Source organism: Cololabis saira, chromosome 4 (assembly GCF_033807715.1).
Source record: "Cololabis saira isolate AMF1-May2022 chromosome 4, fColSai1.1, whole genome shotgun sequence".
Classification (NCBI taxonomy): domain Eukaryota; kingdom Metazoa; phylum Chordata; class Actinopteri; order Beloniformes; family Belonidae; genus Cololabis; species Cololabis saira.
In genome coordinates, this window is record NC_084590.1 from 51,043,666 (window position 1) to 51,070,870 (window position 27,205).

Consider the following 27,205-nt stretch of genomic DNA (forward strand, 5'->3'; position numbering starts at 1 on the left):
GATAAAATAACAATCAAAAGTACAATTTAAAACATCCCATACGACCCCACCCCCCACGCATACACACACCCTCACTCACACTCATACACATGTGCATACACTCACACGCCCACACACACACACACACACAATAAGTGGACTGGTGACATGGCTTAGCACTAACGATCCAGGTGAGGAAAACACTACCTATGGGTGGCCGTCCACACCGAGAGGCTCCACCGGCCACGACCACAAGGAGCATCGCCACAGAGACCCCCCCAACCTGGACAGACCAGGACAGACCCCACACAGAAGGTGGAGTCCCTCCCCCAGCTACCCAGGCCTGAGGGACCCCCATGACGACACCCCCATAGGCGGAGCAGGCACACCTCCCAGTGTGGACGACCCCCCTGAGGAAACACTGGAGCTAAAAACTAAAAGATTAAAAGAAAGTAAAAAATGCCTAAAAAGTGTAAAATTTTAGAAAAATCTATACAAAATTTAAGATGAATAATAAATAACATAAAATACAAAGTCACTCAAATGGATTAAAGGTGATCAGATAAAAGCCAAGCTAAAAAGGTGTGTCTTGAGCCTCCTTTTAAAAGTATCAACGTTCTCTGCGGTCCTGAGGTTCTCTGGCAGGCTGTTCCATAAAGAAGGGCCATAATGGCTGAATGCAGCCTCACCGTGGGTTTTGGTCGCGGTTCGGGGAATGGTTAAAAGGCCGGTGCCAGAGGACCTCAGGGTCCGTGAGGGTTGATACGGTAAAAGCAGATCAGATAAATAAGATGGCCCAAGACCGTTAAGACATTTAAAAACCAGTAAAAGAACCTTAAAATCAATCCTGAAGCGGACGGGGAGCCAATGCAGCGATTTTAAAACAGGTGTAATGTGCTCCCGCCCTCTGGTCCTCGTCAGCACGCGAGCGGCTGAATTCTGTAATAGTTGTAGGTTCTTAATACTCTTTTTAGGAAGACCAGAGAGCAGGGCATTACAATAATCTAAACGACATGAGATAAAAGCATCAGCACCTCCGTGCTGGCCTGAGAGAGAAACGGGCGGACTCTGGCTATATTCTTAAGATGGTAAAAACCTATCTTCGTAATATTCTTTATGTGTGGAATAAAAGTGAGCTCAGAGTCAAAAATAACACCCAGGTTCTTTACACATTTCGAAGGTTTAAAATCTTGTAGTTTTGGTAAAAGTTTCTCTCTCTGGCCTTCAGGACCAATAACTAAAACTTCTGTTTTGTCCTGGTTGAGCTGTAGGAAATTATCTGCCATCCATGACTTAATATCTAAAATACAGTTAAAAAGGGCATCAAGTGGCCCTGTGTCATCAGGAGACACAGCGATGTACAGCTGTGTGTCGTCAGCGTAGCTGTGGAAGCTGATGCCGTGTTTCCTGATGACGTCCCCCAAGGGAAGCATGTAAAGGTTAAAAAGAAGCGGACCTAAAATTTACCCTTGGGGGACCCCACACTTAATTTCATGCATTCTGGAGGAACATGTATCCAAACTTACAAAGAAAGATCGATCTGTGAGATAGGAGCGGAACCAGTTAAAAACAGTACCAGAGAGGCCCACCAGGTGCTTCAGTCTGTTTAATAAAATGTGATGGTCTACTGTATCGAAGGCGGCACTAAGATCCAGTAGAACCAAGACTGTCAGTTTGCGGTTATCTAAATTGCACCTGATGTCATTTAAAATCTTTAAAAGGGCTGTCTCGGTGCTGTGGTTCATCCTAAAGCCAGACTGAAATTTCTCTGAAATATTGTTTCTTATTAAAAAATAATTTACTTGGTTAAAAACCAGCTTTTCTAAAATCTTACTTAAAAAGGGTAAGTTGGATACAGGTCTGTAGTTATTAAAAATGCTGTGATCTAAATTGCTCTTCTTCAGAAGGGGCTTCACCACCGCCATTTTAAAGGCGGCAGGGAAGACACCCGTCTGAAGAGAGTAATTTACTATATTTAAAATATGTTCCTCAAAGAATTCATAAAATGTCTTTAAAAGTGATGTGGGAATAGGATCTAAAAGGCAGGTTGTTGGGTTTACCTGGGAGAAAACTCGACCAAGGGTCCTCGCATCAACCAGGGCAAAACTCTCCAGTGTTTCCTCGGATAAAAGCAACTGTCCAGATGTGTTAAAAATGACATTTTGATGTGGTAAAAGACTGGACCTAATGTTGTCAATTTTACTTCCAAAGTGGTCTGCAAAATCCTCACAAAGATTGTCTGTTGGTGGTTGTGAGGAATTCTTAAAATGTACATTTGTTAAAAGATCGAAGGTGGAGAAAAGAAATCGAGGATTGTTTTTATTGTCTGTAATGAGTTTTGAGAAATTAGCTATCCTTGCCTGTTTGACGGTTTTATTGTAGGATTTGAGTTGTTCACGAAATATTTGATAATGTATTGTAAGTTTACTTTTTCTCCACCTTCTCTCAGCACTCCTGCATTTTCTTTTTGATTTTTTGACTTCCTCAGTTCTCCATGGGGGTGTAGGCTTAGTTTTTATGGTTTTTGTTAAAAGTGGAGCAACTGAGTTCAGCGTAGATTCCAGTTTCCTGTTAAAATTATCAACAATAAAATCACATGATGCAGGTAAAACATCAGCAGGAGTGCTCTCTAAAATCTCAATAAAATTTGCAGCCACTTCAGAAGTTAGGTAGCGTTTCCTCACCGTTCTCATCGAGGCTTCCTGATGATTAAGACTGGTGATGTTAAAAAACACGCAGTAATGGTCAGACACAGCCAGGTCGACAACAGAGGACACACCGGTGGACAGGCCATAGGTTATGACTAGGTCCAGGGTGTGTCCTCTGTTGTGAGTCGGCTGTGTGACATGTTGGGTAAAATCCATGCAGTTTAAAAGGTTTAAAAATTCTCTCGACAGTGGGTCGGAGGTATTGTCAATGTGTAGATTAAAATCACCAGTTATTAAAATTCTGTTGTAAGTGGTATGTATGACTGATAAAAGCTCTGAAAATTCACTGATAAAAACAGTGGAGTGATGGGGTGGTCTATAAACAGTTAAACAAAGAATAGGAGGACTGCTAAAAACAAAGGCAAGGTGTTCAAATGAGGAGTGGTTGTTAAAAGAGACCTCCTTTGTAGCTAATATGTTTTTAAAAATTGAAGCTGTGCCGCCTCCCTTTCTAACACCCCGTGTAGTAAATAAAAAATTAAAATTTGGTGGAGAAGCCTGGATGAGGGAAAATGCAGCGTCCGTGCCAAGCCATGTCTCTGTTAAAAGAATACCATCAAGTTTATGATGTACAATAAGATCATTTAAAATAAAGGTTTTGTTTAAAAGAGAGCGCACGTTCAACACAGCCAAGTTAATGTCTGTGTTGAACGTGCGCTCACGACCACAACGTACCGGGTTGATAAAAACAAGATTGTCTCTGTTAAAACCAGTGGGTCTGTGGATCTGACGGGGAAAACGGGTGGTGACCAGGGGATGAATTGGTTGAGGATCGGGTGTGTTGGTGGCGCCAGATGTAGCTGGTTTTATGGGATTAGGAATTATCTGGTGGGGGTGGCAATGATGACTGTGACCTGTGGGGGAAGCTGGAGAGGGGGGCAGTGCTGTGAGCGGCTGGCTCCACAGGTGGAGAAGAAGACTCCGGGCCCGAGCTGGGAGTGTGGGTGTGGCCAGAAAATAGTCACTCCCGTGGAGCCGACAGAACCGCGTGCTGAATGTTTGCAGCCAACACGCGGCCCCCTAGCCTGTTTGGGTGAAGTCCGTCGGGCCTATAAAACGAGGGACGATTCCAGAAAAGATTAAAATTGTCGATAAAACCAATGTTAAGGGCTCTGCAGGTGTTCTGTAGCCAAGAGCTCAGATAGAGCAGCCTGCTGAAGCGCATTGCTCCCCGAGACAGCGTTGGAAGGGGGCCGCTGATAAAAATGGACTTCCCACAGTTTTTAAGGAAGGTGAACAGCTCATTAAAATCATTTTTTAAAAGCTCAGAGCGCGGTTTGGAGCAATCATTGGATCCCACGTGGACAATGACGCGAGCAATGGTGGATGGAGCAGACTGTAGTAGAGCGGGGAGTTTCTCCAGAATCACCGGGACTGTGGCTCCAGGGAAGCAATGCGTGGCTGCACATTACTACTACACATTACTTTGTGGTCTAAGTAACTGAGTTACTAACTGAGTTACTTTTTAATGAAGTAACTAGTAACGGTAAAAAGTTACTATTTTTCAGTAACTAGCGCAACACTGCGTTCAGGCTGGTCTTTAGTGTGAATGAGTGAAGAAGTGGTTTCCTGGATGATTTCATCACTCGTTCTTTGACTTTTTAATGAAACAGAACATTTCTTCTCCAGGTGAAAACTCGGCTTCACAGATTGGAATCAAATTAGAGGCGACTCTCAGTTTTAATTCTCTCTTATCGTCAGTGTCAGAAAAACCTCTTTCTTCCTCTTTCTTCAACCTCAGGAGTTTTGACAAAGTCATTCAGGAAAAGTGGGTGAAAGAATGTATTTCATGACTTGTGGTGTTTTAATAAAGTTTGTTTCTACAGATTCAAAGATGGTGGGTGTTTGTGGTTCATGTCTCTGAATGACTGAAGTCCAGAAGATGGATGATTGTGTGGAGGAAGAGGAGGAGAGACCAGAGTCTCCAGGATCCACCAGTGTCTCTATGAAGAGTGACCGGTCCAATGATGAACCTCCAGACTTCAGTAAAGAACCTGGACCTTCAGACACAAAGTAAGACAACTGTTGTTAACTGATTTTATGACTCATTATGACTTTATATTTTCTGTACGTGGTGGTTTATTTGAAGTTTTAGTTCTTACTTACTCCTTCTGGTTCCTGTTTTTCCACCACGGAGTCTTCTGTGTTCCTCAACCACGAGGTCCTGCTGGTTCAGAGACCAGAGTTTGGTTCAGGATGAAACTAAACCCCGACGGTCCCTGACCTTCAACTGCACTTTTACTTTTGCTATAAAAATACGTGTGCTGCTGACCGAGCAAAACTTGGATTTCTACGACTACTAACCTACAAACAGCTGACCGAATTCAACCTGGATTTTTAAGTGCTTTTCTAACTCCCCATATTAAAACCAAAACAGAAAAATACGGCGTTTACAGGATTTGCACCTGAGGGACTCGAACCCGCGCAATAACCAAGCCCATCTGGGATTTGCTATGACTACCAATCTAAACTAAAACAGTCAAACAACTGACCGAGCCCATCCAATTACATTTTTCCAATTAAAACTTAAACACTGCATGAGACATCAAAAGTCAAACCTGTCTATGTAAAATTTGACAAACAATAAATGTCTCAAAATCTATTTTTAATCTTCATGAGCTTGAGAAAAATCCAATCAGACAACCAATATTAATTTGACAAACCCAATGTGTTTGAATTTCTACTCATCAAGTGGTTTCTGCTTACCTTATTTGACTAGTCAGATTTGGTTGTCTGCATGAATTCTCCAGCGCTCCTCTTCCGTGATTCCACAGTCAGGCTTCTCCTGGAAACAGCCAGATCACCTCAGGGTCACCAAATTGAAAGATCCTAGTGTTCGTTTGTCTGGTGAACCATAAGAAAACCAGTGAAATAGAATCAAAGTTAATACAAGCTTTTATTATATAATGCACAATGTTTTTCCGGCCGGAGGTGCACTTCTCTCAAACCACGTAGGCAGGAGAGGAATGATCAGTCCAGTTGAATTTATACTAAAAGGGAGATGTCCTTTTTACCTGAACCCCATTGGTGGAGCCAGCTGAGGGAAAGACAGCTGAACATGTCTCACCCTCAGCCCCACATCTCATTTGATTATCTTCCCACCTGGGGTGTCAACCCAGATCACAGATAAGACCCCCCAATGCTAAAACATCTGTTTCTCCCCATTGTCTTCACTTAACAACGGTATGTATCTGAACTATCTAAACCCTGCATCTAAACAAAACAGTCGAGCCATAAACAGAGGCTGACTCGCGACTAGATAAAAACATCTGAACTGTAGCTGAACTCGTGAATAGGAGATAACTTTGCATATAGAGAAAACCACCAGTGTAAGAAAAAACCTTCAAACTCCTAAACAATTTAATGAAATCATAAAAACTTTATATAGGATTTTGTTTGGTTCCCTTATCCTCCTACAACCTTCACTTTATACAGCAAAACTAGGCCTTTAATTCACCATCAAAATATCACGTTGGCATAAATGAATGCAGCGTTTTCGGTGCTGAGTCATGCTAAGAGCTGGACAAATGTCCTAACTCATCCTGATGAGCAGAGAAGTTTACTAGATGCAGAAAAGCTCCATTAAGAGCTGACTCTTTAGCTTGCTCTTAAATAGATCCAGATCTGCAGATCAGACTGAGTTTGGTAGATCCGTAGTTCCACCATCGGGGAACAACGGAGGAGAAGAGAAGCTACTGATTTCACACCACGTTGTGGTGGAAGCTCCAGGCGTCTTTCACTGGTTGTGCATAGTGCCATGTGTTCTCTCAGGTAGGGTCTGATTTTACTGATGTTGTAAAGAGAAAATAGGGACTGACCAGGAAACCGGGGCATCATGGTCCTTAAAGGTCAGCTGGCTGTCTAACATGACACCAAGATTCCTGGAACAAGACGTGGGTACAAGCGTGATGTTATCCAACTGCACACTTATCTGAGGAGGTGAGGAGTGACTGGCTGGGCAGACAACCAAGCTCAGTCTTGGACAGATTTAGCTGAAGGTGATGGTTCTTCATCCATGCAGAGATATCAGAAAGACATGCTGATATTTGCCTTGAAACAGCTGTGTCATCAGGTGGGGAGGGAAGTAAAAAACTGGGTATCATCGGCCTAGCAGTGGTAGTAGAAGCCATTACAGCTGAGGATTAGTACGATGGTGTACAGTGACAAGAGAAGAGGGATAAGAACAGATCCCTGGGGCACCCCTGCTGCCAGATCATGTGATCTGGACACTCGTCCTTGCTATGATTCTCTGAAGGAGAACTGAGTGGGTTCTGCCTACAGCCTGACTGATGTTAAACTGAGTGGGTTCTGCCTACAGCCTGACTGATGTTAAACTGAGTGGGTTCTGTCTACAGCCTGACTGATGTTAAACTGAGTGGGTTCTGTCTACAGCCTGACTGATGTTAAACTGAGTGGGTTCTGTCTACAGCCTGACTCATGTTAAACTGAGTGGGTTCTGTCTACAGCCTGACTGATGTTAAACTGAGTGGGTTCTGTCTACAGCCTGACTCATGTTAAACTGAGTGGGTTCTGTCTACAGCCTGACTGATGTTAAACTGAGTGGGTTCTGCCTACATCCTGACTGATGTGGATCATACAGACATTTATCATGAAGGAACCGTCAGACCCGACTGAAGACGAATCTTCCTAGAAGTTTAGACCTGAACGGGAGCAGTGAGACCGGACGGTAGTCTCCAACCTGGGCAGGGTTGAGCGTTGGTTTATTCAGCAGTGGGGGGACCCGAGCTTTAAGGCAGAGGTGAAGACATCAGACTGAAGAGAATCATGTGTACCAGTTATTTGTACCAGTCATGTGTATCAGTCATGTGTACCAGTCATGTGTACCAGTCATTTGTATCAGTCATTAGTATCAGTCATTTGTATCAGTCATTTGTACCAGTCATGTGTACCAGTCATGTGTACCAGTCATGTGTACCAGTCATTTGTATCAGTCGTGTATGAGTCTACGCTGAACCAGGGAAACATTAAAACATGCAGGACACTGGCTCTCGGGGACCAGGGCTGGAGAACCTGGTGTAGATCTTCTTCAGTGGTCATCATCAATATCACGAGTGACTGAGTGAATTTGTGTTTGCAGAGGTCGGTACTGCAGTCAGAGACCAGAGTCTCCAGGATCCATCTGTCTGTCTCTGAAGAGTGACCAGTCTAAAGATGTTCCTATAGTCTTCAGTAAAGAACCTGGACCTTCAGACACAAGGTAAGATCAGATCACGACATCCACTGCCAATCCAGGAAGCAGGAACACACGGAGGCCTCACGTCAAGCCCTGGAGATCTGCAACAAAAACCACAAACAAAACACAAAACCGGCAAAACCGACACGGAGCCGACCAAAACACGAGCAGCAATCGACCCAAATCTTGAGATCTGATCACAGTCTGAGCTAAGCTACCGCTACCGCTACCTAACCCCAAAAACTGCAGAGCAATGCTGCTTTGTTTTTGAAGGCAGTTTGACAGATTGTAAAGACTTATTCAGTTTGAAAATTTGAAAGATAAAGTAGAAAGATGGATTTTCTGACCCATAGTTCAGTTCAGTTATTGTGGACATTAAATGTTTATGAGAGAAGGATGGAAAAAAAAAAATGAGAATACTTGACCAATCAGAAGAAAGTCTGTCTATTTCAGGCTGTTTTTGGTGTGATGTGTCTCCTATGGGGTTACCGGTTAAGTTCCCGGTTCCTGGTTCCTGCCTTGTTCCTACAATGTGTTTGTGCAGAAGGAGTCAGTTGTTGATCATTGACTGGTGAGATGTGAAGATCAGGATGTTTGGGTTTTTCAGAAGAGGAGTGAATTCTGCAGCTTCCAGGTGTCGGTCTACGAAGAGTGACGTCTCAAAAGATCTACCTGACAACTTCAACAATGAACCTGCTCAGATGAAGTAAGAAAACCATGTCCTCTGGAAGAAAAAAACAACAAATACCGTGAGAACTTGTTTGTGTTTGATTTTGCTCGTGAACGTGGAAACATCCAATAAACCCTGTGTGGACTCTGGTTCTGCAGACGGAGCTCAGACCAGTCGACTTCACCGGAATATCTGGGACATGGAAAAAGATCCAGAGCAGGATTTCCACAAGGTGAGACCGTCCATCCGTCTGAAGAGTCGCCGTGCCGTCGTTCTTCTGTGTCCAGTTGTTCAAACATGGACCATCATCCTTTGTGGTTCTGGACGTACACCGGTTTATGGCGTCCTCGGCTCTGAGGCTGGGCAGCTTGTGGACGTCTGCGTCTCTCCAGTAACTGGGGTCCAGGTCTGGATCTGGACCCTAGTGGTCTGTAGAGGACCTGCAGGTCTGGATCTGGACCCTAGTGGTCTGTAGAGGACCTGCAGGTCTGGATCTGGACCCCCCTCTCAACTCTTCATTCTGTCTTTCAGCAGATGCTGGTCTCCAGCAGGTCCTAGATGAACACAAGACCAGTCTGAGGAGCAGATGTGAACATGTGACTGAAGGAACTGAAACAGGAAGTAGAACCCTCCTCAACAGGATCTACACGGAGCTCTTCATCACAGAGGGACTGAGTGAAGAGGTTGATACCCAACATGAGGTGAGGCAGCTGGAGACAGCTCCCAGGATGAAGAGACACCATGACGATCCAATCAGGTGCCAGGACATCTTTAAAGCCTTACCTGACCAACGTGGAGCCATCAGAGTGGTTCTGACCAACGGCGTCGCTGGCGCTGGGAAAACCTTCTCGGTTCAGAAGTTCTCTCTGGACTGGGCCGAGGGCTGGGAGAACCAAGACGTCACCGTGGTGATTCTGCTCTCGTTCAGGGAGCTGCACCTGATCGGAGATGAGCAGCTCAGTCTTCTCAGGCTGATCCGGGTTTTCCATCCATCGTTACAGAAGCTCACAGCAGAGCAGCTGGCTGCCGGGAAACCCTTGTTCATCTTTGACGGCCTGGATGAAAGCAGACGTTCCCTGGACTTCAACAACGGTCCGGTCGTGTCTGACGTCACACAGAGCTCATCGGTCAACGTGCTGCTGACCAACCTCATCCAGGGGAACCTGCTTCCCTCAGCTCTCATCTGGATCACCTCCAGACCTGCAGCAGCCAATCAGATCCCTCACAAACACGTGGACAGGGTGACAGAAGTACGAGGCTTCACCGACGGCCAGAAGGAGGAATACTTCAGGAGGAGGTTCAGGGATGAAGAGCGGTCCAGCAGCATCGTCTCCCACATGAAGACATCCAGAACCCTCCACATCATGTGTCAACTCCCGGTCTTCTGCTGGATCACTGCTACAGTTCTGGACCACATGTTGACCACAGAGCAGAGAGGAGAGCTGCCCAAGACCCTGACTGACATGTTCTCCCACTTCCTGCTTGTCCAGACCAAGAGGAAGAAGAACAAGTACCAGGAGGGACATGAGACGAGTCCACAGGAGCTGACGGAGGCTGACAGGGACCTTCTCCTGAAGCTGGGGAGGCTGGCGTTTGAACATCTGGAGAAAGGAAACATCATGTTCTACCAAGAAGACCTGGAGCAGTGTGGTCTTGATGTCCCAGAGGCCTCGGTGTACTCAGGAGTTTGTACCCAGATCTTCAGGAGAGAGTGTGAGGTCTTCCAGAAACCCGTCTACTGCTTTGTTCATCTGAGCATCCAGGAGTTCCTGGCTGCAGTCTACCTGCTCCACTGTTGGTCCACCAGAAACAGAGATGTGCTGAAGAACTTCCTGGGAGGAAACTACAGACACTCATCTCTGGATGACTTCCTGAAGAGAGTCATGGAGAAATCCCTGAAGAGTAAAAATGGCCACCTGGACCTGTTTGTCCGCTTCCTTCATGGTCTTTCTGTGGAGTCCAACCAGAGACTGTTAGGAGTTCTGCTGAACCAGACGGAGAACGATCCAGAAACCATCCAGAGAGTCATCTACAACCTGAAGGAAATGAACACTGATAAAACCTCTCCTGACAGAAGCATCAACATGTTCCAGTGTCTGGTGGAGATGAACGACCTCTCAGTTCATCAGCAGATCCAAGAGTTCCTGAAGTCAGAGAACAGATCAGAGCAGGAACTCTCTGGGATCCAGTGTTCAGCTCTGGCCTACATGCTGCAGATGTCGGAGGAGGTTCTGGATGAGTTGGACACGAGCAAGTACAAGACAACACCAGGGGGTCGATGGAGACTGATTCCAGCTGTGAGGAACTGCAGAAAGGCTCGGTGAGTCCAGATGGATCAATAACACCATCAGTTAGTGTAAATTAGCAGTTTAGTTCTTTTTTTTCTCTACCTTTTTAATATATCTACACACACACATATATATATATATATATATATATATATATATATATATGTATATATATATATATATATATATATATATATATATATATATATATATATGTATATATATACGCATACATACACATAGACACACATAGACACACATACAAACCCAGTGAGTTTTTTTTTGTTTTTTTTTTGGGGGGGGGGGGGGGGGTTGTGACATCCACTGCCAATCCAGGAAGCAGGAACACAGGGTGACACACGTCAAGCACTGGAAATCTGCAACAAAAACTACAAACAAAACACAAAACCGACACGGAGCGGACCATCTCAGGACGTAGCAACTCCAGACCTGCGCTGGACAGGGACCAGGAGTGGGTGGATGACCTGAACCGGTTCTTCAACCGGTTTGAACAACCAGAAGGTCCTCAGGAGGCCGTCCCTCCCACCACCCACCCAGCCCTGCTGCAACTTCCCCCGACTGGAGCCTCTTCTGCTCCAAGGACTCTCACCTCAACACCCCTCCCTGCTACTCCCCCTCCACAACCCCCCAGCCCACTCTCAACTCCACCGAACCTACCAACCCCCCTCCCTGCAACCCCACCCAGCCCACCCAACACCCCCACACCCAGCCCAGGGAGGAGAAGGGGGGGGGGGGGGGGGGGCAGCACAAGAAACTACAGGAACGACTCTGGACAGACACTAGAGTTTACACTACCTAGAGATTTACCAACACCAGCTAGAGGTTTACTAAACACTAACTATAGGCTTTACTAAACAGAAATGTTTTAAGTTTAGTTTTAAAGGTGGAGGTGGTGTCAGCCTCCTTAACCCAGATTGGAAGTTGGTTCCATAGTAGTGGTGCCTGATAGCAGAACGCCCGCCCTCCAAATCTACATTTAGATACTCTAGGAACTACGAGTAAACCTGCACTCTGAGAACGGAGAGCTCTGCCAGGAACATAAGGCACTATCAAATCTTGTAAATACTGTGGAGCTAAGCCGTTTTGGGATTTATACGCAAGTAATACAATTTTAAATTGGATTCTGAATTTTACGGGTAACCAATGGAGCGACGCTAACACTGGAGAGACGTGGTCTCTCCTGCTGATTCCCAGCACTCGTGCTGCTGCATTCTGGTGAACACTTGTTCACTTTCATTCAATGTTCGATGTTCAGAGTGAAAAATTTCCATGAATAAATTAGTTTATGTCCTAAATCCGATGTTTTCAGATGACTCTGACAGACGTAGACGTTAACGAAGCCGGTTCACTCCTTCATCTGCAGATCCAGACAAAGTCTGCAGATGTTAACAGATGTTCAGTCTGGCTTCAACTCACACTTTATTACAACTGACATCATGTTTTCTCTCATCACAGATTTGTTGGTTGTGAACTCTCAGAGACTCACTGTGAAGTTATTGCGTCCGCTCTGAAGTCCAACCCCTCCCATCTGACACAACTGGACCTGAGTCAGAACCGTGACCTGAAGGATTCAGGAGTGAAGGTTCTGTCTGGTGGACTGGAGAGTCCAAACTGTAGACTGGAGACTCTGAGGTCAGTTCATGGAGACGTTTACACATTTATCCACTTATCATCCTCCAAACATGTGACTAAACTACTTTAGTTCAAAACATATTCATGAAATACTTAATATCCGATATGAGGAAATGTTTGTTTTTTTTAGAAAGGTTCCTTGTCTATAAAAGTCTGAAGATTGTTATATAAGAATATTTTAGGTGTAAACAGGAGATAAACCAGTTTAGACGTAAACAGGAGAGAAAACCAGTTTAGTATAAAAGAAAGAAAAACCTTAAAAAGTTGACTAAGCATTAGCCCAGCACATCAGGCCAAAGCACATGTTTGATAAGTACTTTGTACTTTCTTGAGTGTGTAATCTGCAGTTTCCTTAGTCTGAACTAGTTTTAAAACAGCTGCAGGTTTTGTCATGAGTTGATATTACAGAACCCAAATGCAGGAAACCCAAAGGTGACAGATGGCAGCAAAGTCCTTTATTTGAACAAAACATAAAAACCCAGAAAAAGTTATCTAACAGAAATGAGAGAATGGTGAAGATGAGTGGGAGGCGTCAGACTGACAACCAGCCGGGACTGAAAGAGAGCAGGAATGAAGACAGACGGACCAACAGCCAGGAAGAGACACATGTCCTCTCAAGGACTGAGGAGACACAGGTGCAAACAATCAGGATGGACGGGACCAAGGGGAGTCAAAGAAAGAACTAAACACACAAGGATGTGTTTTCAAAATAAAACAGGAAACAGGTCACCAAAGACCAAACCTGAACAACCTGGTGAAACAAATGTAACACCATCACATCCCTAACCCTAACCCTAACCTGAAGAACCTGGTAAAAGAAATGTATAACCATCACAGTAACTCTGTGTTACTTCCTAAAGGACGATGGTGCTTCGGTTGGGTCTGGTTACAGGTGGAGACCACGAAGGTGCAAGTTTCATCAACCAGTATTAACACAATAATATCCTCATTAAAATAAATGAGACCCAGAGTAAACGACTTATTTATTAATTTACATAAATTTGTTAAATGAAATCAATGTAGCCTATTTGTTTTTTAAATAAACCCTCAAATTTTACAGCAATTATTCCCTTTTATGTTTAATTGAATTCTTTTTTGTCTTTTACAGAAACTACAACATTTTATTTTTTATACTCACAATCTTATATTCACAATTTATCCCTTTCAGATAAAATCAAGAAAATCCCTCCCACGTAGCTCTTACTCAAACACTGCACTGGCGACGTCCAAGACTCAAAGCGCTAACGCTAGTCTGTAAAGACGTTTTTGACGGTGGGGCTGTCCACACCGTTAAGTCTTCTCACGGTACCAACGGTTCACAAAAACATGTTGCAGGCCTGTTGGTTCTCAAAACATTAAGAACGCAGAATAAACTTTCCAAACATTAAGTGTGCTGAAATGTTCCGTCCAGATCTTGGTGTTGTGCGACTCGGGGTAGCTTGGCTGATTAGTTATCGAAGGTTAATGATAATTCTATTAAAGAATTATTAATAATTAATAAAGTGGACTATTTATCAAATTGAATGACCAATATGATAATAATTCTCGTCGGGGCACCACTCCGGGGCCTTAAATCCGGAGAAATTTGATAACTAAACAGCAGAAAATCAGTCTCATTATGATTTGAATTATCCTGCAGAACAGCAAATCTTACTACATCTTACAGAATAACAGTGAAGGCGTGATATCCGAACACTAGGCTCTGCTTAAACAAATCAATTTGTGACCAAATCTTGCATGAAATAACACAACCACTCATTAAGAATCAATCAGAATTTATTTACATACGGGTATCAAAAGGGAGGTAAATAAATACCCGAATAAATCTGATGGCACACGACATTATTATAAAACCATTAACTAACAAGAAAAACAACAATCAATAAAATGAAACATAAACGTTAAATGCATGGAATGAAAAAAAAAAAAGAAATCAAGCAATAACAACGAAGATACAGAACATCTACAGTTCAAACGGGGCTCCTGTGGTCTTTTAAAGATGGACGCGCCCTCTGGGCCACATGCAATCGGACCGGATGGCGAACGCAGCATTTAAAACGTGCCTACGGCAGAAAACAACGACTACCAAATAATCAAACATGATAATGATAACAATGATGATGTAATCTCAGCTCTGAACACAGATTTAGCTCTGTAACACTCTTAAGTTACTGATAACCCAGGTCTCACAATCTCACACACAGTTCTGAACACTCTTAAATCCTACTGATCACTGCTACGCGGGCTCACGTCTCCTCTGGGATCCGGAATCGGGTGCCTGCGGGTTTTGTCGACTGTTCGCGGTCCTGCTGGGGTTTCGCAGTCAGGCTATCGCGTCCCGTCCCTTCCCCTGAAACGGATTAGACAGCGGCGGGGCCGCCTCGTGCCGGGCCGTGGTTCCGGACCAAAACGGAGGCTCACACGCATTCCTAGGCGCGGCGGGGGACCGGTCTCTCCTGCCGTGCTTCCCTCTCTGCGCCGGTCGCCGACACGCGGCCGTCCGGGCCCCGGGAGAGCTCACGCCGGGCGAGACGCCGGCCGTCCGTCCCCGATCCCCTGCGCGGTTCGCAGACAGGGGCTCGGAGCGGGGAGGGGGGGGGGGTCGGTCTGAGAGATCAGTCGCAGCTGTGTCCCGATCTGATGCCGGGAGCTCGTGGGCATCCGAAGCTCGGATCTGCAGAAACTTAAAGAGGAACAGAGTTTAGTGAGAAATCGGAGCCTCCCGGGGGACCGCGGCTTCAACGGCCGGACCCCGCAGGGCCCGGTCCGGTGCGGGCCTCCTGCCTCCCCCCCAGCCCGGGGGGAGAGAGAGGAGATGGGATCCTTTGGCCTGGAGCCAAAGATCCAGCGCCGATGAGATGAAGTTGAGAAGAGCGAGAAAGGGAGCAGCGGCAGGGGTTTTGATCCTACGCGCGCTGCGGTGACGTCATCGGTGCCTCGTTTGTGATTGGATGCGCGCCGCTTGTAGGCGCCGCCCCATCCCACAAGGCATGCTGGGATTGTAGTTCATGGCGCAGCTGCCATTTTAGGAGGCACATTCAAGCCGGTTTCAGGCTTGGGGGGGTTGACCAGGGTTTTCAGAGTTTTCTTCTGTTCAAAGGGGCAGCACCCGAGGGGGCAGCAAACCGAGGCCTGGTTTACTGGGTTTTGCTGTCCTGCTTTGATCTGCCATGCAGCGGGGGTCGTAAATCCCCAGGGAGTCTGTTTCCCTGGCAGAAACTTTCCTTGCTTGCTTTGATCTGTTTTGACCCCCCCTCTTGGGGTCATAAACTTGCTATCTCGGGCCGGGCCGAGATGACCAGAAGTTGGCAGCAGGGTTAATAAAACTGACTATAGCTTTCGGCCTTTACTGTTCTGAAAATGTTCACCCAATCATGAATACATAATCATTTATAAATTCAGAGTTCAGATGGGCATATGGGCGGGCACAACATTGGTTAGGATGTGGTGGTCGGGACGGCAGCTCTGCCGCGCTCAGGCCCGTCCTGGCTCGCTCTGGCTCGGCCGCCTCCCATCACAACTCCCGCTCTGACCAAACGGCTCTCCGTCCATGAACCGCGGTCCTCTTCTCTGAGCTTCCAGCTCTGTAGGCTCCGGTCCGGGACTGTTGACCGTCTTTTAGTCTTGACCACACCAAAGTACGGCCACTTGTATTCCTGTGTGATTAAACAGGAAAACATTCAGCACTGCAGCAGTCGAGGACTGCAGTTGTCCATCCCTGGCTTAGGCCATGTTTACACATAGCCGGGTATTTACAAAAACTGATATTCCCCCCTCTACGTTTTGAAAAATAACATCATTTACATCAGATCGTTTTCAAAATCTCTTCATTTACACGAACCTGCACAAATACTAGATAGAGCAAATGCGTTTGCTGTTTTGTGCAGTCTCCCCTCGTCAGCTAAATAGTAGAGGGTGCAGCTACTTTTTTCATGACACTGACCGAAGACGGCGTGAAAGTCGTCTGACCTTCTATGTGGGGGTGCAGTAACTCCTAAAGAGACAGTAGTGATGACTGCGACATCCTGAAGTTCTCACGCCATTCCTCCAGGACAACCCCTTCGTTTTCTCACCAGCGAGCGGTTCGCCCTGGTCGGATCCAAAAATGACGACGCCGTTGCCAGGCAACCCTTTGTCTTGGTTGGAGATAAAGTTAATGTAAAGTTGCAGAGCTCCGAGCATTCCTTCTCCTCTGCTGCTCCACATAACACAGCAGTTGTGAATGCAAATGCAAACAGATGAAAAGAGTTTGCACAAACGTAAAAACCAGCACTACTTTAACAGCATCCATCATGATCACAGCGGCCAAACAAACTGTAAACACATGACGCTGGTGACGTTTCTGTCTCATAATGTGACGTTCTCTGAGACGTGTCTTAGATCCTCCCGTGTGGGTTTAATTCAGAAATGTCCTTTAATCAATTCAATTCAATTCAATTCAATTTTATTTATATAGCGTCTAATACAACAGATGTTGTCTCTAGACGCTTTCCAGAGATCCAGAACATGAACATAAACATGAACATAAACATAAACCCCCTAGCAGTTATTATATAAACAATGGCAGGTAAAAACTCCCCTAGTGGGAGAAAAGCCTTAAGCCAAACAGTGGCAAGGAAAAACTCCCCTTTAGGAGGGAAGAAACCTTGAGCAGGACCAGGCTCGTAGGGGGGGACCCTCCTGCCGAAGGCCAGACTGGTGGGTCAGGGACGGCAACAGCACAGCAGGCAGGTGGAAGCAGCAGCAGCGGGATGACCAGAGGTGGGGGGGGGGGGGGGGACACAGGCCAGAACGCAGCCCCCAAGGCTCCAGCCTGCAAACATGCACAAAAGAGAAAAAAGCCGGCCCGGCACAAGAAAATACAGGTACGATGGACAAAAATGATAGCTATGAGACATTTATAATAAATAAAAATGGTAATGGAGAAGAGAGGCAGGGAAAAGGAGAGGAGAAGAAGGGTGAGAGGCACCGCCCAGCGGATCATGTCGGTGTCCCCCTGCAGCATAAGCCTATAGCAGCATATCTTCCGCGAAGCTATATTTGAGACTAAATTATTATAGTCTTGTTCTATAGCTGCAACTATGACTACTGACTCTAACACACTAGAGTTTACACTACCTAGAGATTTACCAACACCAGCTAGAGGTTTGCTAAACACTAACTATAGGCTTTACTAAACAGAACTAAGTTTAGTTTTAAAGGTGGAGGTGGTGTCAGCCTCCTTAACCCAGATTGGAAGTTGGTTCCAAAGTAATGGTGCCTGATAGCAGAACGCCCGCACTCCAAATCTACATTTGGATACTCTAGGAACTACGAGTAAACCTGCACCCTGGGAGCGGAGAGCTCTGCCAGGAACATAAGGCTCTATCAGGTCTGGAGAGACGTGGACTCTCCTGCTGATTCCTGTCAGCACTCGTGCTGCTGCATTCTGGATCAGCTGGAGCCTATTCAGCAAATTACTTGGACATCCTGCTAATAACACATTACAGTAATCCAGTCTAGAAGATACAAACGCATGAACTAGTTTTTCTGCATCACTCTGCGAGAGGATTTTCCTAATTTTTGCAATATTACGGAGATGGAAAAATGCTATTTTACAAACCTGATTAACATATGGTTTAAACGATAAATCCTGATTGAAAACAACACCAAGGTTTCTCACAGTTGCACTGGAAGCCATCGCAACACCATCTAATCCCTTCCTAAGATGCTCTGGACCAAGAATGATAACCTCTGTTTTATCTGAATTTAGAAGCAAGAAATTTCTGGACATCCAGTCCTTGATGTCCCTAAGACATGCCTGAAGTTTAACTAACGGTTCTGTTTCATCCGGCTTCATAGACAAGTAGAGCTGCGTATCATCAGCATAACAATGAAAGTGTATGCCGCGATTCTGGATTATACTTCCCAACGGCTGCATGTATAAACTGAACAAGATTGGCCCTAGCACTGAACCCTGCGGAACACCATAACAGACCCTTGACTGTTCTGAAGAAACCTTATGAACATGAAACATGAATCAAGCAGATCATTAGTTGTTCAAGCAAAGACTTTTCAAGTGCAAGCGATACAGAACCTGATGTTTAGTTTCACACAGACTTCAGAATCTGTTGAATTAGTCTGATAAATATACAGAATTCAATCATTCTTATCTTTAACTAACAGTAAGATATTAACTGATAAACTCCGATGTAACAGAATTATTAGGTGTTTGCAAGTTAAGTCAAATTATAAATGACACATTACTAAAAGTAAAGTATTTTAATATGTTCTGCTCTCAGAAAACATCATTTTAACTCTTTATAACATACAAGGATCATTATGATAAAAAGCTCAGGAATCCTGCATAAATGATATAAAACTGGACACATGATATAAAGTCCAGCAGTTCTCCACAGATCCATTCTGGTGTTAATAATTGTTGCTAGATCAGCTTCTGATCTCTAAACTGCTGCTTTGAACAATATTTGAACATCAACACTAATCAAAAGGATTGGTGTGTATGTTGGTGTTTTCATCTTAATCTAGTGTCAGACTTGGACCAGAAAAGCTCAGGATGTTCAGTAAAGGTGAACATGTCAGAGGAACAACCAGGAACCCACATCATGGATGTAACAAAAGTGTTAAACCTGTTTTATAAAGTCCAGATACGGTGGTGACCCACATGGACCTGATGACAACGTTGATATTTGAAGAAACACTTCTCTGATGAGACTGGAACATGTTTTACTTTCTGTTCAGGTTGAAGAACTGCGGTCTGTCAGAGATCAGCTGTTCTTCTCTGGTCTCAGCTCTGAAGTCCAACCCCTCCCATCTGAAACATCTGCACCTGAGTGACAACAAGAACCTGCAGGATTCAGGAGTGAAACATCTGTGTGGTTTCCTGGAGAGTCCAGACTGCAGACTGGAGACTCTGAGGTCAGACATGTTTTAGTTGTGTGTTCAGATGAATCTGATGTGAAAGTTGTGTTGACACTAACCTGCAGACATCAGGCTGATCTTCTACTGATCCACACTGACCATCTGACTGCTCTGAGTTCTTCTTCTCTGCTTTAGTTTCATCTTAAACTTCCTCTTCTGATTCATTACATAAAACTAAACATGTGAATGTGTCAGACAGGAACAAATGAAGAACCAGAGATGTGTCTGAACCTGGAATAAAACATCTGAACAAACTAGAATTACCTGGGAAATTAGAAAAATACATTCGATCCAACATTTAAATACTGTAGGTAATTCTAGAAATATGATATTTATAATTAGTATTCTATTCAGAAAAAAGTCAATTATATCTTGATCTTAAGGTGTTTTAAGAAACCAACTGAATATAAAGTTCCCAGATTGATCCAGGATTACATATTGTATTCCAGACCTCCAAAGTCATCTCCAGATCGTTTTCAAAATCTCTTCATGTACATGAACCTGCACAAATACTAGATAGAGCAAATGCGTTTGCTGTTTTGTTCAGTCCACCCTCGTCAGATAAATAGTAGAGGGTGCAGCTACTTTTTTAATGACACTGACCGAGGACGGCATGAAAGTCGTCTGACCTTCTATGTGGGGGTGCAGTAACTCCTAAAGGGACAGTAGCGATGACCGCGACATCCTGAAGTTCTCACACCATTCCTCCGGGACAACTCCTTCATTTTCAGAGTTTTCTCACCAGTGAGCGGTTCGTCCTGGTCGGATCCAAACACGACGACGACGCTGTTGCCAGGCAACCCTTTGTCTTGGTTGGAGATAAAGTTAATGTAAAGTTGCAGAGCTCCGAGCATTCCTTCTCCTCTGCTCCTCCACATAATACAGCAGTTGTAAATGCAAATGAAACAGATGAAAAGTGTTTGCACAAACGTAAAAACCAGCACTACTTTAACAGCATCCATCATGATCACAGCGGCCAAACAAACCGTAAACTCATGACGCTGATGACGTTTCTGTTCATAATGAGACGTTCTGAAGCCTAAATGTCCGTTTCTCTCCGTTTACCAGCAAATCTCCACTTTGGCCGGAGTTTTCAGGAATGATGGTTTTTGGAGACTTTGAGCTTCGTTTTGGTGTAAACGAACGGTTAAAACTCATGAAAACAGCAGCGTTGTTGCTGCGTGCACAGCACGAAAAGATGAGTTTATGGGAATATGCTGACATAGCATTTAACCGGTAATGTTCGTGTTTTCTGGGTGTATGTAGATGTTATTGGGAATTTACTGGTGAAAGAAGTTTACTGTGAAATACGGCCATTTCTGGGCTGTAATCGGGAGTTTACTGACCCCACTTTTTTGCCACGGGTAGAGGAACAGCAGGGGACCGTTAGGCCTTTGTTCAAAAAATGCAGCCATCGAGAGCCATCAAACGGCCATCAACACTTCTGTGAGTTACCATTCAAACTCGCCCAATTGGCCCACATGAATAGCAAATGGAGATAGGGCCTATCACTGGAATGTGTAGACCATCATGAACAGATCACAAACTTGACCTCATTTACTTCAGTGTTCTTTCTACAAAAACACTTTTGCAACACAATCACATTTTTACCAGAAAGCTACATTTGCTGTTCAGGGATACCACACAAAGTCTGACTGCTTAGTTTGAGCAGGCTATGTTTAGTTCATTGTTCAACTAAATGTTGTTTTTTGTTATTGGGAATTTACTGGTGAAAGAAGTTTACTGTGAAATACAGCCATTTCTGAGCAGTAATCGGGAGTTTACTGACCCCACTTTTTACTGTTACAGTCCTGACAGACCAATCACAGCGCATGTTATTGCGGGGGCGTGGCTAAGAATTGATTCAGCAATGTGATTGGTTCCTGTCTCACAGCGTTGAGAGTTGCGGGGGTCTTTAAAGTTTGTCCTAGTCAGTTACTGTTTGTTTTGCTCCCGCTCGGTAGAACTTTTTTTGCTTTTGAGGAGATACTGCTGCGTTGTTGTAAAACATGTCGCATAAACGGTCCTTGTGCTTTTATCCAAATCAACCTGAAGCAGATGTTACTCCGACCAGACCTGCAGCAGAGCGACAAGGACGGTCAACTCCATCTTCTTCCCCATGAGAAAGTCCCGGTTCAGATGTATCTGTGGTTGTTAATGCTTTAAATTCTTTGTCGCGACAAATATCGAAATTCGAAGAAAAAGTAGACAGCAGATTTGAAAAGATAGAGCGCAGACTACAGGACATCGACGGCAGATTTGAGCTACTGGACGAGGAAGTGAAGAACTTAAGCTCTGATCGTGTTGAAACTTTCAGCTCCGATTCCACACCCGCAAAACGGATTAAAAGAGCAAAGAACACACGTGTTGCTGTAAGTAAGTTTGCTTATGACTAAGGACTGTGCACAATTCCTTTTACATTTAACTGCATGTCCACATGAGGTAATAATGCTTAAATACTTTTAGAATCACACTAACTTTGTATTATTAATCTATACAGGAGGCTGTAAGACGTTTACACAATTCTGAAAACAACGCTATGAAGCTGGATCCAAAACAAAGGTAAACATATGTTTTTTGTTTGTAATCACTGTAATTTACCACAGCAAAATAAAAAATAAATGAATAAACGGCATTAGGAAAGAAATTGTTGAAAAACCAAACTGATTTAGTAGTGATGGGTCGGACCATAGACATATATAAACTTTATATATGTCTATGGACTTTATTAAAGGCTAGATGACTCGTCCGCGCTGCTGCCAATGCAGAGCGACGTCGTCACACGGCGGCCATCTTGCCACAGGAGAGCTCGCTCACTCTAACATTGTGTTTAATGGTGCATGTACTGCTTAAACAACCTTAACTTGCTCAATTCTCAACAGATTTTCAAACAGTTTGGTTTTTTATCAACGTCAGAGATGTAGTTATGACACTGCATACTTGTGAATAATTATAAACATTGAAAAACGTACTTTTATATGAAAATAACCAGAAACAGATAGCTATGACATGGTATTTATATTAAATCAATATTTCTATAGTATTCTTAGTAACATGTCACGTGTGCTCAGTGTAGTCACGTGTGATCTAGATCTATTTTCTCCACACAAAAATAAATAAAAGGTTGCTTTGGGGTTTGAGTTTGTTTTTAATCAACTAATGGCTCCTCTCTTTCCCAACAGTATCAATTCTCCACATAACCTTGCAGTTACGACATACATGTTGGAGCAGGTCGGCATTGCTTTTCCTGACACAGACAGCGACGTGATAACAGGTAAAAAGAAAGGCACATCCATCCTTGTTCTTTTAGAATTGCTTTGAATAGATATTGAAACTAATTAAATTCTAATTGTATTTTTGCTTGTGCTTTAGCTGCTTGCAAGACTTATTTTGAGTCTTTGAAAAGGAGCCATCGTCTCGATCAGCCAGAAAATGAAATTAAACAATGCAATGAAGACTAGACAATGGAAAACAAGGGTGAGTTACAGCAATATTTGGGTTAGTGAGTTACAGTATATGGAACTGAGATGTTTTTAATTTAGTGTTAATTGAATATTGGTAAAAAATTATACACATTTTAATTGCTACTCTATATTTTGCAGTTGCTGGCCTCCAGGGCTAGATGTGTACAGACTCCCGCTGAAATGTGACCTGATGACCTGATGTCAGAAGAAGAAGATGGCGTCGTAGATGGATTGCTTTTAAAAGTGCCTTTTTTGTTTTTTTCATGTGGACACACACTGAACATTTTGGAATACTGTGTTTTAATTTTCTGCAATAAATACATTTACTTGTACTGAGGTGGTTGCTTATTTGATTTCTGAAATGTGCATGTATTTGTAGCCTGGTAAACTGCAGGTAGCTTGCAGTAATCCTCTCGGGTGCAATTTTCTTTTGCACCAGTAGAGGCTGCTGTGCTTGGGGGGGTTGGGGGGATGGGGCTTGGGGGGGGTTGGGGAGTGAGGGTAGGGGGGGTGGGGGTTGGGGGAGGTTGGGGGGGTGGGGGTTGGGGGAGGTTGGGGGGTGAGGGTTGGGGGGGTGAGGGTTGGGGGAGGTTGGGGGGGTGGGGCTTGGAGGTGTGTGTGGGGGGGGGGAGGCTTGGGGGGGTGAAGTTCCCCCCCCCCGCCCCCCTCAAGTCTGGAATGTCACACCTTTGTGTGACAATAGCCAGCATGGCACCCTGCTGAGCTGGCTACTCCAAACACAGCAGGAGGTCCCAGTACAATACGGGTGTTTCCGGACCGGGGAAATTTTTAGTTTTCGGCTGGTTTACCTTACATAAATTCCCGTGCTAGCACCTGAAATACCGGGGGTATACACAGCCGTAAACCCTGTTTTTTTTGCTGTGGTGTAAACGAGGCCTCAGACCTGGACAGGTTGGACTGACGGCTACAGGTGGAGCGTCAAAGTGATCGTCCTGACAGGAAGTGTCTTAGATCCTCCCGTGTGGGTTTAATTCACAAATGTCCTTTAATCAAGCAGATCATTAGTTGTTCAAGCAAAGACTTTTCAAGTGCAAGCGATACAGAACCTGATGTTTAGTTTCACACAGACTTCAGAATCTGTTGAATTAGTCTGATAAATATACTGAATTCTTATCTTTAACTAACAGTAAGATATTAACTGATAAACTCCGATGTAACAGAATTATTAGGTGTTTGCAAGTTAAGTCAAATTATAAATGACACATTACTAAAAGTAAAGTATTTTAATATGTTCTGCTCTCAGAAAACATCATTTGAACTCTTTATAACATACAAGGATCATTATGATAAAAAGCTCAGGAATCCTGCATAAATGATATAAAACTGGACACATGATATAAAGTCCAGCAGTTCTCCACAGATCCATTCTGGTGTTAATAATTGTTGCTAGATCAGCTTCTGATCTCTAAACTGCTGCTTTGAACAATATTTGAACATCAACACTAATCAAAAGGATTGGTGTGTATGTTGGTGTTTTCATCTTAATCTAGTGTCAGACTTGGACCAGAAAAGCTCAGGATGTTCAGTAAAGGTGAACATGTCAGAGGAACAACCAGGAACCCACATCATGGATGTAACAAAAGTGTAAAAGCTGTTTTATAAAGTCCAGATACGGTGGTGACCCACATGGACCTGATGACAAAGTTGATATTTGAAGAAACACTTCTCTGATGAGACTGGAACATGTTTTACTTTCTGTTCAGGTTGAAGAACTGCGGTCTGTCAGAGATCAGCTGTTCTTCTCTGGTCTCAGCTCTGAAGTCCAACCCCTCCCATCTGAAACTTCTGGACCTGAGTTACAACAAGAACCTGCAGGATTCAGGAGTGAAACATCTGTGTGGTTTCCTGGAGAGTCCAGACTGCAGACTGGAGACTCTGAGGTCAGACATGTTTTAGTTGTGTGTTCAGATGAATCTGATGTGAAAGTTGTGTTGACAATAACCTGCAGACATCAGGCTGATCTTCTACTGATCCACACTGACCATCTGACTGCTCTGAGTTCTTCTTCTCTGCTTTAGTTTCATCTTAAACTTCCTCTTCTGATTCATTACATAAAACTAATCATGTGAATGTGTCAGACAGGAACAAATGAAGAACCAGAGATGTGTCTGAACCTGGAATAAAACATCTGAACAAACATGAATTACCTGGGAAATTAGAAAAATACATTCGATCCAACATTTAAATACTGTAGGTAATTCTAGAAATATGATATTTATAATTAGTATTCTATTCAGAAAAAAGTCAATTATATCTTGATCTTAAGGTGTTTTAAGAAACCAACTGAATATAAAGTTCTCAGATTGATCCAGGATTACATATTGTATTCCAGACCTCCAAAGTCATCTCCAGATGGTTTTCAAAATCTCTTCATTTACATGAACCTGCACAAATACTAGATAGAGCAAATGTGTTTGCTGTTTTGTTCAGTCCACCCTCGTCAGATAAATAGTAGAGGGTGCAGCTACTTCTTTCATGACACTGACCGAAGACGACATGAAAGTCGTCTGACCTTCTATGTGGGGGTGCAGTAACTCTGAAAGAGACAGTAGCGATGACCGCGACATCCTGAAGTTCTCACACCATTCCTCCGGGACAACTCCTTCGTTTTCTGAGTTTTCTCACCAGCGAGCGGTTCGTCCTGGTCGGATCCAAACACGACGACGACGCTGTTGCCAGGCAACCCTTTGTCTTGGTTGGAGATAAAGTTAATGTAAAGTTGCAGAGCTCCGAGCATTCCTTCTCCTCTGCTCCTCGACATAATACAGCAGTTGTGAATGCAAATGAAACAGAGTAAAAGTGTTTGCACAAACGTAAAAACCAGCACTGCTTTACCAGCATCCATCATGATCACAGCGGCCAAACAAACCGTAAACTCATGACGCTGGTGACGTTTCTGTCCATAATGAGACGTTGTGAAGCCTAAATGTCCGTTTCTCTCCCTTTACCAGCAAATCTCCACTTTGGCCGGAGTTTTCAGGAATGATGGTTTTTGGAGACTTTGAGCTTCGTTTTGGTGTAAACGAACGGCTAAAACTCATGAAAACAGCAGCGTTGTTGCTGCGTGTAAACGAGGCCTCAGACCTGGACAGGTTGGACTGACGGCTACAGGTGGAGCGTCAAAGTGATCGTCCTGACAGGAAGTGTCTTAGATCCTCCCGTGTGGGTTTAATTCACAAATGTCCTTTAATCAAGCAGATCATTAGTTGTTCAAGAAAAGACTTTTCAAGTGCAAGCGATACAGAACCTGATGTTTAGTTTCACACACACTTCAGAATCTGTTGAATTAGTCTGATAAATATACAGAATTCAATCTTTCTTATCTTTAACTAAAAGTAAGATGTTAACTGATAAACTCAGTTGTAACAGAATTATTAGGTGTTTGCAAGTTAAGTCAAATTATAAATGACACATTACTAAAAGTAAAGTATTTTAATATGTTCTGCTCTCAGAAAACATCATTTGAACTCTTTATAACATACAAGGATCATTATGATAAAAAGCTCAGGAATCCTGCATAAATGATATAAAACTGGACACATGATATAAAGTCCAGCAGTTCTCCACAGATCCATTCTGGTGTTAATAATTGTTGCTAGATCAGCTTCTGATCTCTAAACTGCTGCTTTGAACAATATTTGAACATCAACACTAATCAAAAGGATTGGTGTGTATGTTGGTGTTTTCATCTTAATCTAGTGTCAGACTTGGACCAGAAAAGCTCAGGATGTTCAGTAAAGGTGAACATGTCAGAGGAACAACCAGGAACCCACATCATGGATGTAACAAAAGTGTAAAAGCTGTTTTATAAAGTCCAGATACGGTGGTGACCCACATGGACCTGATGACAACGTTGATATTTGAAGAAACACTTCTCTGATGAGACTGGAACATGTTTTACTTTCTGTTCAGGTTGGAGGACTGCTGGTTGTCAAAGATCAGCTGTTCTTCTCTGGTCTCAGCTCTGAAGTCCAACCCCTCCCATCTGAAACTTCTGGACCTGAGTAACAACGACCTGCAGGATTCAGGAGTGAAACATCTGTGTGGATTTCTGGAGAGTCCAGACTGCAGACTGGAGACTCTGAGGTCAGACATGTTTTAGTTGTGTGTTCAGATGAATCTGATGTGAAAGTTGTGTTGACACTAACCTGCAGACATCAGGCTGATCTTCTACTGATCCACACTGACCATCTGACTGCTCTGAGTTCTTCTTCTCTGCTTTAGTTTCATCTTAAACTTCCTCTTCTGATTCATTACATAAAACTAAACATGTGAATGTGTCAGACAGGAACAAATGAAGAACCAGA

At 43.9% G+C, this 27,205-nt stretch overlaps 1 protein-coding gene and 1 long non-coding RNA gene across 8 annotated transcripts in view; both read left to right on the plus strand.

Moving 5' to 3' along the window:
* The window catches only part of LOC133442112 (NACHT, LRR and PYD domains-containing protein 12-like), a 67,966-nt gene that overhangs the window by 34,920 nt on the left and 5,841 nt on the right, over positions 1 to 27,205 (plus strand). For 3 of the 5 annotated variants that reach the window (XM_061720048.1, XM_061720047.1, XM_061720049.1), the window contains 9 exons: positions 4,514 to 4,700; positions 7,786 to 7,905; positions 8,489 to 8,587; positions 8,710 to 8,783; positions 9,083 to 10,871; positions 12,316 to 12,492; positions 19,234 to 19,410; positions 24,602 to 24,778; positions 26,811 to 26,984. In XM_061720048.1, the coding sequence (XP_061576032.1) occupies positions 4,552 to 4,700; positions 7,786 to 7,905; positions 8,489 to 8,587; positions 8,710 to 8,783; positions 9,083 to 10,871; positions 12,316 to 12,492; positions 19,234 to 19,410; positions 24,602 to 24,778; positions 26,811 to 26,984 (2,936 nt within the window). In that variant the 5' untranslated portion in view covers positions 4,514 to 4,551. The remainder of the gene's footprint in view (positions 1 to 4,513; positions 4,701 to 7,785; positions 7,906 to 8,488; positions 8,588 to 8,709; positions 8,784 to 9,082; positions 10,872 to 12,315; positions 12,493 to 19,233; positions 19,411 to 24,601; positions 24,779 to 26,810; positions 26,985 to 27,205) is intronic. The other 2 variants (XM_061720050.1, XM_061720051.1) reach the window with 2 other exon arrangements.
* LOC133442166 (uncharacterized) lies at positions 21,550 to 23,253 on the plus strand. 3 transcript variants are annotated; one of them, XR_009782519.1, is made up of 5 exons: positions 21,550 to 21,789; positions 21,914 to 21,975; positions 22,596 to 22,687; positions 22,786 to 22,890; positions 23,016 to 23,253. It is a non-coding gene; the product is annotated as an uncharacterized LOC133442166 (long non-coding RNA). The 3 variants fall into 3 exon arrangements; XR_009782518.1 differs by having other exon boundaries at positions 21,550 to 21,785; XR_009782517.1 differs by having other exon boundaries at positions 21,550 to 21,975.